This window comes from Protobothrops mucrosquamatus, unplaced genomic scaffold (genome assembly GCF_001527695.2).
Source record: "Protobothrops mucrosquamatus isolate PMUCROS unplaced genomic scaffold, P.Mucros_1.0 scaffold1246, whole genome shotgun sequence".
NCBI lineage: Eukaryota > Metazoa > Chordata > Lepidosauria > Squamata > Viperidae > Protobothrops > Protobothrops mucrosquamatus.
In genome coordinates this window covers 54,714-69,096 of record NW_015387453.1, presented here as the reverse complement: position 1 = coordinate 69,096, position 14,383 = coordinate 54,714, and the positions used below count along the sequence as shown (strand labels likewise).

At 39.3% G+C, this 14,383-nt stretch overlaps 1 protein-coding gene across 1 annotated transcript; it reads right to left on the bottom strand.

Moving 5' to 3' along the window:
• Positions 1-5,624: 5,624 nt before the first annotated feature.
• On the bottom strand, positions 5,625-14,164 carry LOC107292020 (perilipin-3-like). Its single transcript, XM_015821082.1, has 8 exons — positions 14,136-14,164; positions 11,065-11,137; positions 8,946-9,141; positions 8,069-8,151; positions 7,362-7,560; positions 6,957-7,144; positions 6,141-6,203; positions 5,625-6,026 (listed from the first exon to the last, which is right to left on the bottom strand). The coding sequence occupies exons 1-8, from the start codon at positions 14,162-14,164 to the stop codon at positions 5,625-5,627; spliced, it is 1,233 nt and encodes a 410-aa protein (XP_015676568.1).
• Positions 14,165-14,383: the final 219 nt, after the last annotated feature.

Genomic DNA, 14,383 nt, shown 5'->3' with positions numbered 1-14,383 from the left:
GAGCCAAGCTCTGCAATGCCAAAGGGTAACTAAATGCCAGCAAAGAGACAGAGAAACCTTTTAACTCTTTGCTTCAACTGTTTTTTTTTTTTTTTGCAGTCCAGATCTCCTAGTCCTCATTTGTAATCTCAGCACATTTGGAAGACTCCAAGCAAATTTGAAAAAAATAGCAGCAGAAAAAATACAGTTTCTCCTCAAGTTATGACTGTAATGGAGATTGCCCATTACAGTTGTAAGTTGTAATGGTCATAAAATGGATCGATTACATGATCGACCTGATTTTACAACTTTCTTCGAGCAGTCGTTAATCAAACAGCGCAGTTATAAGTGCAAACGCCACAGTCATTTATTTCCTTGGAGTGGTTTTGATGAAAACCTGAAGTGCTGGTTTTCAGCAAAACCGTTATAAAATGTGGTCATGTAATTGTGGGACACTACAAAGGGCCATAAATATGGCCAGGCTGCAGCTACAGATAGTCCTTGACTTATGACCACAATTTTGCCCAACATTTCCATTTATAGCATGAAACCCTTATAAACAGAAGAACACTGACGCTGACATCCCCTAAACTCCACTGAAGATGTTACGTAGCCTGGTAATGAAACATTCAGAAACCAACTCACAAGCTCGGAGAATGAACCTTCACCCTCAGGAGTAGGAAGAGCTAAAAATGTCAGTTTTTCTTTTTTACATCATTCTGCGGGACTGCTGATCAGCACATTAATCAAGTTCAAAACAGACATCATCCTTCTGTCTTTGAGAAGAAGAGGTTCCTTCATCTCTGAGACTTCAAACCGGCCCTTGAATTTGTCATTTTTTGGAGAGCCCTGATTGAAGCCATTAACCCTTTGCTGGCCCCAGTCCCAAGGTTTCTTTGCCTTTTCTATTTTAACCTCTTGTCAGCAACCTCCTCCGTCTCATTATACCGTCTTCCATGGGAACGAAAATCTCTTTTCCAGCAAGTTGGAAATACCCCTTTATCTAGCAGTGCCTGGGTATTATTACTTCAAAGCAGGTGGAGTGAGGGGAAAAAAGAAGTATGGAGAGAAGAATAATGCCAGAATGTTAAATACTAGTTACCGCTCAATCACATTCCTCTGTATACCTTGTTACACGTACACACCCACACCTTTCCTGTAGAAGAAAGCACACAAAAGTATATCTTTGTATTTCCCTGACAGGAAGCCAGCAGCTTTGGGGAAGAGTTACCAGCAAATTAGGGCAACGGCAGAGGTAAATGAAGTTTTGAAAACGCCTTCCACAGCACAGCAATCCCACTCTGTATTAAAGTGCCGTTAAATTATTGCATAGGAAAGTTTGGGAAAGCTGGATTACAGATCCATTATGTAAATCATTCAATTTCTTTTCTTACATCCACATTAGCCCAGAGCAGGGACATTGAAGTAGGGGATCCTAAAACATCAAAATGAAGCCTATGACCGTGCAATCAAAGTCTCTCCCATTTTTATGTGTGTCTTGTGGAATGATAAACTGATAATTATAACCGCTCATGCCGAACCATCCCCTCTGCCTTCCCCCCACCACTGGTCCACAAAGCCAGAAACGCTGGGGAACTCTGTATTTACAGAAAAATAAAAATCTGCCCCCTTCAACCATTTTCTGTATATCAGACCTGATGTGTCAGGTACAAGGAATCAGGATCACAAGTTAAGGTCAGCACTAAATTAGTGCTAGATAAGAGTTGACAGAATTCTGAAGCGGGCGGGGCTGGACTTGAATGCTTGTGGCAATATAATGACTCCAGACTGATAACTCTCTTAACTCTGCCTCCAGGCTCTGTCCCTTCTTCCCCTACAATATGATAGGTTTGGTGATTCTAAAACATTTCATGAAAAGCAGGGAAAACCCAACCCTATAAACAAGCAACGAGCTATATCTTCCTCCAAACTACTGCCCCTGGGCAGAGTGTGTAATCTTGTGGTATTTCCTCAAAAGAGATCTCTCTCTTCAGCTCTCCACCCAACCTGAATGAGTTGGCACACCAGGCTTTGAGGAACATTTCATTATTTCTCATGGTTCTTTTCCAAGCCTACCACTGTGACTTGGCACGTGTTGTTTGGGAAATCATTGATATAAGCATGTTCAACATAGAGAAATAAATAAAAGACTCTTTCTGGAACATCTGCTTTAAGGCATCACTCTTTTTTGCCAAGAAAATGTCTCTCCTAGTTTTGAAATGTAGATGTATCTTGAACACACAGAGAGAATAAGAGGACACAGCAGGCATGATCCAAGTTCTTCCTAGTTTCAATTTTATTAAAGTGGATTTTCATCTATATCGCTATATCTATCTATCTATAAATTTTGGGTAAGGGATCACTTCTGAAATGTTGAAGCCATGTTATCTCAGGGTGTTTATTTATTATCCTGCCTATTTTTTTATAAATAACTCAAAGTAGCTCCTTTCTCCTCCTATTTTCCTCACAACCACCACCCTGTAAGGAGGGTTAAGTTGAGTGACAGGCCCAAAGTCACCCAGTTGGCTTTCATGCCTAAGGTGGGACTAGAATTTACAGTCTCCTGGTTTTTAACCTGATGCCTTAACCACTAGACCAGGGGTAGGCAACCTTGGCTCTTTTATGACTCGTGGACTTCAACTCCCAGAATTCCTGAGCCAGCCATGCTGAGGGGAAAGGGAAAGGTTTCCAAGCTGAGTCATGCTGGTTTAGGAATTCTGGGAGTTGAAGTCCACGAGTCATAAAAGAGCCAAGGTTGCCTACCCCTGGGTTAGGGAGAGAGTGAAGTGTGATCCTTGATGGACTCTATTCACTAGGTCAGGGGTAGGCAACCTTGGCTCTTTTATGACTCGTGGACTTCAACTCCCAGAATTCCTGAACCAGCATTGCTAAGCATGGAAACCTCTCCCTTTCCCCTCAGCATAGCTAGCTCAGGAATTCTGGGAGTTGAAGTCCACGAGTCATAAAAGAGCCAAGGTTGCCTACCCCTGCACTAGGTACTATGTTAAATACCTCACAAAAATGCTTGATTCATGCCTCAATCTGAATCAAACTCCCAATCTTTGAAGGATCTTTTGGAATTTAAGTGACAATAGGTCAGGAAGCAGGAAGGTTTCCTCTGGGGCTGCTTGTATTAGAGTATCCTAATTGGCCATTTAGAACATCAATCTCTTCTCATCTATGGAAATTCTCAGTCATCCAGATCATGGTTGTTCCAAAGGTGCTTTTTCAAAAGGCAACTGGACTTTGTTTTTCCTTGCAGACATTTCACTTCTCATTCAAGAGGCTTCTGAACTCGTCAGAACTGAGGAAGCTTCTTGGATGAGAAGTGAAACATCTTCAAGGAAAAACATAAGTCCAGTTGCCTTTTGACAAAGCATCTTTGGGATATCAGTCTCTTCTTTTTGGGAGAGTATGGTTTTGTGATGTGCATTCCAGAGGAGCAAACAACAGTGAAGTCTAGATAATTTGTGTAGGAAAAAGAGTGTTAAGATGGCTCCTCCCTAGTAGTTCTCATGCATGTTTAATGGTCTAGTGCAGGGGTAGGCAAACTTGGCTCTTTTATGACTCGTGGACTTCAACTCCCAGAATTCCTGAGCCAGCCATGCTGAGGGGAAAGGGAGAGTTTCTAAGCTGAGCCATGCTGGCTCAGGAATTCTGGGAGTTGAAGTCCACGAGTCATAAAAGAGGCAAGGTTGCCTACCCCTGGTCTAGTAGTCTGTTTTGGTTTGGCAAGATTTGTGCCTACTGTAGGTGAGGAACAATAAAGGAAACTGCTTAGAAGAACCTCAGCGTGTCTTATTTTTTGGAGCCTGAAAGGTTTTCAAGGTTTGCGCATCTTGAGACTGCTGCTCACTGTTCATGTCAAGATTCTTCATGCAGCAATTAACATAGCCTTGGCTAAACTGCATGCTGTGTTAAATGAAGGCTTGGAGAACTTAGAAGTGGCTTTTTGACTAGAAGCAATGATGGACTTTAAAAGTTCCAGCATGCAGTTGATCTTTGGGTGGCAAATGCTTAGGTCTTCACAAGCAAAGATGATTAGGGGACTGGAGGCTAAAGCATATAAGGAAAGGCTGCTGGAATTGGGTATGTCTAGTTTAACAAAGAGAAGGACGAGGGGGGACATGATAGCAGAGTTCCAATATCTCAGGGGCTGCCACAAAGAGGGAGTCAATCTATTTTCCAAGGCACCTGAAGGCAGGACAAGAAGTAACAGATGGAAATTAATCAAGGAGAGAAGCAACCTAGAACTAAGGAGAAACTTCCTGACAGTTAGAACAATTAACCAGTGGAACAACCTGCCTCCAGAAGTGGTGAATGCTCCAACACTGAAAGTTTTTAAGAAGAGACTGGACAGCCATTTGTCTGAAATGCTATAGGGTTTCCTGCCTGAGCAGGGGGTTGGACTAGATGACCTCCAAGGTCCCTTCCAACTTTATTATTATTATTATTATTATTATTATTATTATTATTATTATTATTATTATTATTATTATTATTATTATTATTAACGTTTTTCCTGTTATTTACGCATGGCTTAAGGTGGGATGCTTTGGATATATTAAAACATCTGTCAGACTCTCAGAATCACCAGTCCACTTAATTTACAGGTTACAGACTCGGAAAAACTTCTCCATACTAATGTATCCTACCTACCTATCAAGGCAGTAAAAGCAAAGCTGGCAATAAGTAGGAAGAAAAGGGAAATTATCTTAAAATCTGCAGAGCAGTTGAGAAATTTGGCTACAATTCTTTTGAGACAATAGCACTGATGGTTGTTCCTGCCCAGAAAGTAATTTTTCCCTTATGGCTACCAAACATCCAAACATTTAAATTCAGAAGTTGAATTTAATGTTCAGTTGAGTCAACCTCCACCCTTCCTTATTAATCCTAATTAATCCCTTTAACCTTAGAATGTCAGATTCTAAAACAAGCTGGACTTTCAACTGAGACTTACAATATTAAAATATGAGAAAAGGAAACTCTTTTGACCCAACTAGTTATGGAAAGCATTGCCTGGAATCAGTTCTGATTTGGGAACTGAAGATTCCCAGGAGATTTGATAAGTTTCCAACAAAAAAAAGTTTGCAATTTATCAAAGAGAGATTCAGCCTAGAACTAAGGAGAAATTTTCTTACAGTGAGAACAATTAACAAGTGGACCTGTCTCTTCTCTTCCACTTCCAGCACATAAATATATAATGTCCTTGTGAAATCAAGATTGTAGAATGCTAGAAAAGAATCACTACCCAGTAGCATGTATTACGGTATCTATAGCAAGACTTTGAAGCAGACTTCAAACAATTACCTTTATTTTTGTGCAATGATGTTTATTTCAAATCAAAGGGACAAAAAGCTACAGTGGTACCATTCAGTATACCCGGCAAGCTTCAAAACCAAGTTGTAGTACAGTATGAATCAGTTGTTTTATTTCTCAAAGTGAAGTCCTTAGGAAAATCAACTAACATGTATCTTTCCTTTTGGAATAATTGAGCTCCCAAGTCCACTGTGATACAACTTGGAAGACAGGAACATTTCAATCATGTTAGCTTCAGTTTTTCCCCCAGAGAAACCACAACTGGTTTTGTACACCACCCTTTGTATTTCAGGAACAGCATGCCACCATCTGGACTAAATACTAAGTCACTGAGTTTCTTTGGGAGATTCTGGTTTTAGAGTTTCCACTTCCCTTTCATTAGGTTTTGCAGGCTCCGGGTCATCTGAGGTATTCTTGAGTGCAGGAACAAAGGGTCCTACAAGCCAGGACAATGGAGTGTTCTGCAGCACATAGTCCAAGATATCATCTACATACTTCTGGGCCATGCCGACCGTCTTCTTGTTTTGAATCAAAAGGCTGCTAGAAAGATCTTTGAAAGAATTAACACCAGTCAATGTAGCTTGAAGTTCCTCAATGCTATGGAGAGCCGACTCAATATTCTGCTGAAAGATACCAGGCAGACCTTGGATGCTTCCCATCAAGTTCATGTATGCCATCTGCAATTGTTCAGTGATGTGGTAACTCGTGGCCAAGGTATGAGATTCCATCTGTGAAAAGAAATGAACCAATAAGTATTTTAGCTTCTCAAGAATGATCTTACAATTATTACATCAAGAGCTCATGTTTTCCTGGTCTCAACTATGACTTTAATCCAGCCGTACCTGCTGGAGCTTTTCCTTTTCTTCCTGGGATATCTGAAGGATATCTTGCTTGGTATGTTCTATCTAGTGGACAAAACAAGGAATTGTTTTAGTACAGCTTTTGTTTAGAGCAATACAATTTGCTTTGCCATCAGAAAGATAATGACCAGAGCAAGCTATCCATCCCCTTGCAAATATCTCAAAGCACTAAATAAATAAAAGAATACAAATGTTTATCAGTTGGAGTCTCCACTCCAAACTTAAACGAATGCAAACACATAATTTTTCTGCCATTTTTCTGCTTTTTCTCTTTGAATGGGATCTGGCAACCATGATTTGCCTTGAACAAGTCACAAAAATACCAATTTGGGGATTAAAGACAAAACAGGGCTGCTACTTTCCAAATGAAAAAAAAAAGGGGGGGGGGCAAATCATTTTGTTGTACGAAAAGTCAAGTTTAGATATCTAATCTTAAGCTTCGTATTCCACCATCTTTCTAGTACAGCTCCCCTTTTGCTTTCTTGTTTCCATTAAATAAATCATTTCCCATATACATAGCAGGGTAAGCTTATGTCTTATAGCTAGCTTATAGGCTAGTTTATGTCTCAGCACATCCCAAATGTCTAAGCTCCTTTCCAGATGTGTCACACAAAGTTTAACATTCTATTGATCTGGCAGAAAAAAACATGTGTTCTTTTTGTGTATTTACTGTCCCTGTGCCCCAACAGCACGAGTTGCTTATACCACAAACAGAACATAGTTAAGGAGGGGTGGGCTGAAGAATATGTCATTCCATATTCAATAAAAAAAAATGGGTGTGGAGCTCAATTCTCCTACCTGCCCAATGGCTTGATGTAATTGGCTGAATGTATTTTGGATGTTTTCCCTGGCAGCTTCCATTTTCACCACAGCATACTTGTAGGCCCGATGCTGGAGTTTAGTTGACAGGGAACCAAGCTGCACAAAATAACCTTGGGATTCAGGTGGTAACTCGATCCCTTCTGATGTAGATTGTGCTATTTTAGCTGTGGAGTAGAGTTAAACACGTTACTTCTCTGAAACTTCTGCTCAGGCTTCAACCCATGGAAGCCATTTTCTTTTCCAAGCATGGCCTTTGAAAACCGCAATGTTCACAAAAGATAATTGAGTGAGGCTGGGAGTTTTGCAAAGGCTGAATTCCTATGAGCAAAACTGATCTCAGAGAACTAGATTGGAGATGTTGGAGTAAAACTCCTCGCTTACCAAGTTCTTCCTCCGTCATTGGTAGATAGTGATCCAACAACTCTTCCGATTTCTCTAGCACTGCTTCTACCCCACTTATGGCGAGTTTACTCATTCTTGTGTCTATGATCATCTCTTTGCCATCTTGTACAACTTTGGCTACTGCTTCTTTTACATCCGCTACTTTGGAGGACACCAGTTCCTGTGTCTCAGAGATAACCTACGGAGATACCATTAAACAAACAGCAATATTCAGTGTCTTGGGAACTGGACTAATGTAATGCTAACCATTATTTTCTTAAGAATTACTCTGTGTAGGCAAAAAAATCAACATTGGCAGAATGCTATATTTGAAAAACAAGCAGTATGTCCCTCTATTGCTTTTTAGACTCAATTTACTTTATGGTTAACTCCACCAGCTGCTACTCTGTTCCAAGCTATCAGATCAAATCAAATAAATCAATACAATGCTGAAATCAGATTTCACACAAGTTCTCATCCCCTGAGCAAGCGGCTTCTAATTTTATATCCCAGTGCATTTCTGAATCTTTTCCTCATGCTGTTGATCAGAAATAAGAACATTGGATTACTATACCCAGAATCCCCAATGTAAGGCAATTTTAAGACATGTTGGAGTTGCACTCCCAAACCTCTAGAGGGCATCAGATTTATCACCCAATCAAAGATGATATTAAAAGACAGAAGTAAAAATAAGATACTCAGTTTACCTGGTCAGCTGTTTGATGGAGGAACGGCAGGTTCTCTTCCAGTTTATCCAAACCCTTGGAGGCATAGTGGCTAGCTGCTGAAACTACAGAGATGCAGACTTTAGCTTACAGGTTGCAAGTCTTTTGCCATAACATCCAAAAAGTATTAACTATTTTTAGAATTCTAATCACTAAATAATTGGTTGCTCCAACTGAATGTTCCTTTTTCCCTCCTCATTACGTTCCATTTAAATTTCTCATGGTATAAATTTCTACAAATTAAAATGTGTTGCACTTTACAGAAAAATGGTTCCAGGAGGATATTCATTTATTCATTCCTTTGTTTTTAGATTTATATGTTGCCCATCCCACAAAAAGGTGACTCTGGATGGCTTACAAACATTAATGTGGACCTCAGAGTCCTATTTCCATCCTTTCAAGAAATGTCGTATCCTAACACACAGTTCCTACAATTCGGAAACCATCAAAAGCATTACTGAAATGACAGAAATTACAACACCCATGGGTAAATACAGATTCTCTGGGGAAACCTCCATACTCAGTAGGAGAAGAGAGGAAGAGATAACCAATTCCTAGAGTTGGGAAGGATCGCTGAAGTTCTCAAATCTTTCTGGTCAATGCAGAAATCCACATTAAAGGGGGCTATCTAATCTGCCCTGGAGGACGCCCCAATGGAGTCAACCACTTTTCTGAGTTATTGGTTTCACTGTTGAGATTTATGCAGGACTTCAACTATGCATACATACCAATAGAATTCCTCACATTACATAAGTAATCCAGTCCCAAAATCTACAGTAAAAATAAGCCTGTGAGGTGCCCCAAAGACTTGCTGTCTCTTTGTACAAAGAACATCTTGAGAATGAGGGCAGTGTGTTACCTTGGGGCTCAAGCTTACTCAGAAAAGGTTGAGCGCTACTCATAGCCATCTCAGAGACATGCTTCACACTCTTCTCTGCCAAATCCAGGACTACTTTAACATAGGGGTGGTTGTCTTTAGTTGAGGTATAAACGGAAGCTGCCATTTCATAAGTGGAGCTAACAAGAGGTAGGTTGCTGGCTCTTGAAAGAACATCCTTTGGGATATGATGGGAGATAAAGTTAGAAAATAAATCCAGTACTGTGGCTAATACCTATAAAGACAAGGTTTTCTTGAATAACCTCCACCTGTGTTGGGACTATAGCTCCCAGCCTGTATAACCAGTAACCCTTTTAGCAGAAAATTCTGGAATTTGTCATTTGAAAACCATAAAGGCACACAATTGATGAAGGCAGGTTTGGACATAATTGTGTTAGCAGTTCCTTTAGACCAGGGGTCCCCAACCTTGGCCACTTTATGACTTGCGGACTTCAAGTCCCAGAATTCCTCAGCCAGCATGTCCGCAAGTCATAAAATGGCCAAGGTTGGGGATCTCTGCTTTAGACAATATTTCCCTCCAACCACACTGGGTCATTCACAACATTTTAGCATTTGTTGGCCTAGGCACCAAAAACATACAATATGTAGATTATTATAGCAAGCGGCTATCTAATGTATTATACTTCTGAATTCGTAAATTAAACCACAACCACCCAACCAATTGTTGTCTCAATACTCAACATGGATTAGCACAAAACACCGTGCACAAAACACTGTGACACAGAGAGGTCACATAATACCCACTGGAATCAATATGCCTTCAGATACCATGCTTGGTTATCTATGAGGCTTTTTGTCCACAGGACTTTAAAAAAAAAAGTTAAGAGATTTAGAGAGTTAAACAGAAAATAAGAGAGTAAAATAGAAAGCTGGCATACCACTCTAGCATTATTGTTATGAAGTACTCTTTTGCATCATATAAAAATACTCTACTGAAGGAACTATTCAGCTTTTGAACCATGGATGTTTTGCAACTGGTCACGCCCACCCCATAACAGGCATTTAATGACTAGGCAATCTTCTGGTGGCAGCCATTTTTGTGAGTGTCCCCATTCCTTGCTCTCAACATGCTAAAATATGACCCCAACCCCCAAGCTGGACTACCTGTTCCAAGGAGAAAATGCCTCCATTAAACAGCAATGCCAGGAATTCAAATAAGCCTTGACTGCTAGTGTTAAGTTTAGTATGTTCCGGCACTTAGGAAAATTCTCATTGCAGAATGGAAGAGAAATAGCAGAGAAATCCTATGAAAAAACTGCTGGCATTTCAGATCAGAAAGACACTTAGGCCATCCCTTCTCCCTTGCATATTTCAGGGGTTCCAAGATACCGACTGCAAAAGACTTAAAGTCGTCTCTTTTCATTGCCATCTAGTGGTTGCTTTAATTTTTTTTGTTGGGGGAGGCATATTTGAATCAGTATAAACTCCTGGTGACCACCTAGATCAGGATTGAGGAACCTGGGCTCTTTTATGACTTGTGGACTTCAACTCCCAGAATTCCTGAGCCAGCTCAGGAATTCTGGGAGTTGAAGTCCACAAGTCATAAAAGAGCCCAAGTTCTCCACCCCTGACCTAGATTAATTCTCCTGGAGTTTTCTTGGCAAGATTTTGGNGCCATCCTACTTTGTGGATAAATCAGGACTAAAACTCCTGATATTCTGGTTTCTATATTGGTGCCTTAACCAGTACACCAAAATAGTTCTAGCCCTACATTTCAAACCATAAGAAACTTAGCAGTCAATTGTGTTTCAATTATTTCAAGAGTGGAATAGGCTGTTTCGTGTGCTTTGGAAGCGCTTCACATTCATAGAGCCTTTGGCACCAAAAGACCTGGCTTCTGAATGATGGACTGAGGAATGCTGCTAAAAAAAATGAACTGGGCTGAGAAAATTAATTATCTTTAATTAAAGTTAAATAGCACAGTCGGGCTGTCTACATAAAACATCCTGTTTCTATCACATTAAATGTTACTTGGCATTAAAATCTAAATTGGCCCTGCGCTTTTATTATCCTATCAAAATTATATACAGGTGTCTACTGTTATTATTCATTAGTTTATACACACTAAGGACAAGCCTACCTGCGATGTTTCATCATTCTCCATAGCTAAAGTCTGTTCCTCGTTATTTTTGGGAGCCACTGGATGTCCTGGCCTAGAAGAAAAAAAAAATATCCCTTAGTAACTCTCTCAAACTACCTGCAGTTGAAGAAGATCATTGATGGTGCTCTTTCTCTATAGCTCTTGCTTCCACTTCACATCCATTGCCATAGGCAACAGCTCATGTGTGGCTTTTCCCAAGCACCAGATGCAGAGAAAGGAAAGACATGATTGTGGGGTTACCTTGCAGCTGTGTGGGAGACCTGCTAAAGGAGAACAAGTGACAAGCTTATTATTGCACATCATACTTTTTTGCCATAACTTTTTAGTAGAATTTTCTTTTCTTTTTGGAAACTAAATAAATTGTTGAGAAGAAAGGCTGAGCAATATCAGAAATGGTTGAGGTTTGCACTCTAGACTGGAAAGAACAAAAATCCCAGAAGATAGCTACCAAGAAATATACATGGTGTGCCCATGTAATTCCCAGGGGGGGGGGTCAAACTCAGCTTAATCTTATGTTATTCCACATCTAGATGAGCTGTGCTTGGTTTTAACTGCATTTTAGGGTAGAAAAGATAACCCGACTTTCTCTGTTTTACCACCATGCAAGCATTGAGTTTACTTTATTTCTAGAACAATTTAATGTTTTTCTCATTGTTAAAAAGCAAATCTCAAAGAGCTGAGCTGCCAAGATGATAATAAAGACAATGGAAGCAATACTTTTATATTCTCAGAATATATCATATCAAGCAAGAGTATAATTGAATAAACCCTAATTGGGTTCATGAATAATGCTAAGGAAAAACAGCCCAGATTCTTAACCCAATTAACAAATCTTCCTATATAATATTAAGCCATAATGCAATTTGTTTTGACTTATATAAACCTGCAATTGTGCCTTGGAAATCCTGGTTTATAATTTAGCTTTGGGTGGGAATCTAGAAATTATGGCTTATTTTATAGGGTTAAATAAAACATGGCTTATCACAAGGCAGGAATCTAAGGAGTGATTCCCTTAATGAGTTGCAACCTTGCTTTCTGATTAAGCAACATTGCTTTTACATTTCCAAGGCTAAAATAGGGCTAATTGTTCTATATAGAAGTTATCTAAAATACATGTAGTCTTATGTGACACTAGAGGATAAAAATGTAATCTGGTAAAACTTAATGATAAAATGCAAACATGTAAAGTTGGTTTTTTTTAAAAAAAATAAAGTTTATTGAATAAATTAAAATTGATTTTACTAACCCATAAACTTAGGTATATATATTTCACAGGCTGAATTCACACAATACACTAACAAGCAGACTACATGATGGCTTATAAAAGTTCTATGAATTCACTCTTAGAAACTCTGGAGATAACAGAGAAAGTGGAACTAGCATTCCATGTTTACATAGCCAATATCATCCCTAATATTATACATGAGCACATACTTAACAATATAAATACAATTATTTAAAAAAAAAAACTTGGAAAAGACTTACATTTTCTTAGTAGGAAGTTTCAAGATGGTCTTCAGCTCTTCCCAGAAACTCTTGTAGGGTAAATTAGTCAGCTCCAGTTTCAGCTTATTTATTCATCAGGTGAAGACCAAGCCCTCCAATTGACAGAACAGAGGGCCAATGGGAACATTGCTTGCTCTCTCATAACCAATCAGTCAGCAAAGCAAGAATGTGAGAAGGTCTGACCTCTCCAGATAATGGCCTCAACTGAACAACTCATAATAAAAGCAATAGGGGTTGGGTTCATACATTGGTTTGAATTATAATGCAGTTTTTTTCGTTTGGGTTTAAAGTGTTATGTGAACCCAGTGTATAAAACATGGTCTGTAACAGCATGTTATATAGCCCAGATAGTAATGCTTGGTTTGAATAAGCCCTGCTTAAACTATGTCTCATCTGATGTAGTGACATCATATTTTCAGCCATGGTTTGTTTGGACATGGTTTGTTGAATATGTCACAATTAGTCTGTCCACATCTCAGGTAAATTATAAACCATGTTTTAGAAACCACAGTAGCTAATTTCACACAATGTGCTAAGCCAGATTCCAATAAAGTGAACAATGATTTAGTACAAGGGTCTTTGAACTCTGAGGTGGCTGGAACCACTTGGATGTTAAATACATGCTCTGGGTATGCCATGGTGGGCACCATCAGCACCAAACACTCATTAATGCAATAGTCATGTTTCCAAAGCTTGTTATTATTTTTATTTTCAAGATTATCCCCAGAGCCTGGAATTATTCTTGGAAATGAAGATTATGTTCAAGACCGAGCGTTGTTTTTTGGGATGCTAGCTTCCCAATTTTTAATAAAAGATTAAAAAATCCTTTCAAGATTAGTATTCGGTGTAAACCAATGCTTTGAGTAACAACATGATATTCCCATGATCTTGTGGCCTACCATACGAGGGCTGCAAAGTCTGCAGCAAAGAGAAGCAGACCACATGTGGGTTTAGTGATGTATACTAATCCAGATTCAACTTAGTTAACAGCAGCTTACTTTGAAAAAAATGGATTATTTTGGGGTCTAATCCCTTAAACACTTAGGCATCTGTCACAGATTTTTTTTGTCTTTGATTGGTGGAGTTGATTTTCTTAGTAGGTTTAAGCCAATGGAATAGAAAGGGGAAAATGTCCCTTCAGCAGTAGCACAGTATGTAAACATGACTAGACAAGAATCATTTTTCTTCTTGGTTTGAAAAAACCTGACTTGCTCTACCATTCTGTCTTGCATTGGCACCAACATCAGCAAGCAAAGTTTTTCAGACCAAGGAGAAAAATGATTATTGTCTAGTCATGTTTATATGCTACAGCTGAAGGTACATTTGCCGGGTCAGTGCTGTTTGTAATTGTGCAAGATTAAATCCTACTGAGTTCATTCACAGATCATATCACGTTTGCTCCATTTCACCTTTATTAGCCAGTTAGAGAAATGAGGAAGGAAGCAACCCAGAACTAATGCTGGCTAAAAGGGGAAACACAAGGAAGAAATAGAAGTTGAGTTTTCTGTTTTCTTAGTTGCTATGTTCATTTAGGATAAACTGACCAGGATTTCATGGCCTCCATAGCAACCATCGGTTTCTGGGTGATCTTGAGCCTGATGCATACAGTATATGCAGTCTCTGGCTAGACCTCATTTTTACCTCAGAGCACATGAGGCAAGATATGAAGATGGAAAATGTTGTGATAAGATTTTTGCTATGGTTAAATCACTTTCTGGTCAATATGTGGACTATGGCACACTTTTACAGAGTTAGAGAACCATTAAACGCTAATGCTATTGAGTGATCTAGC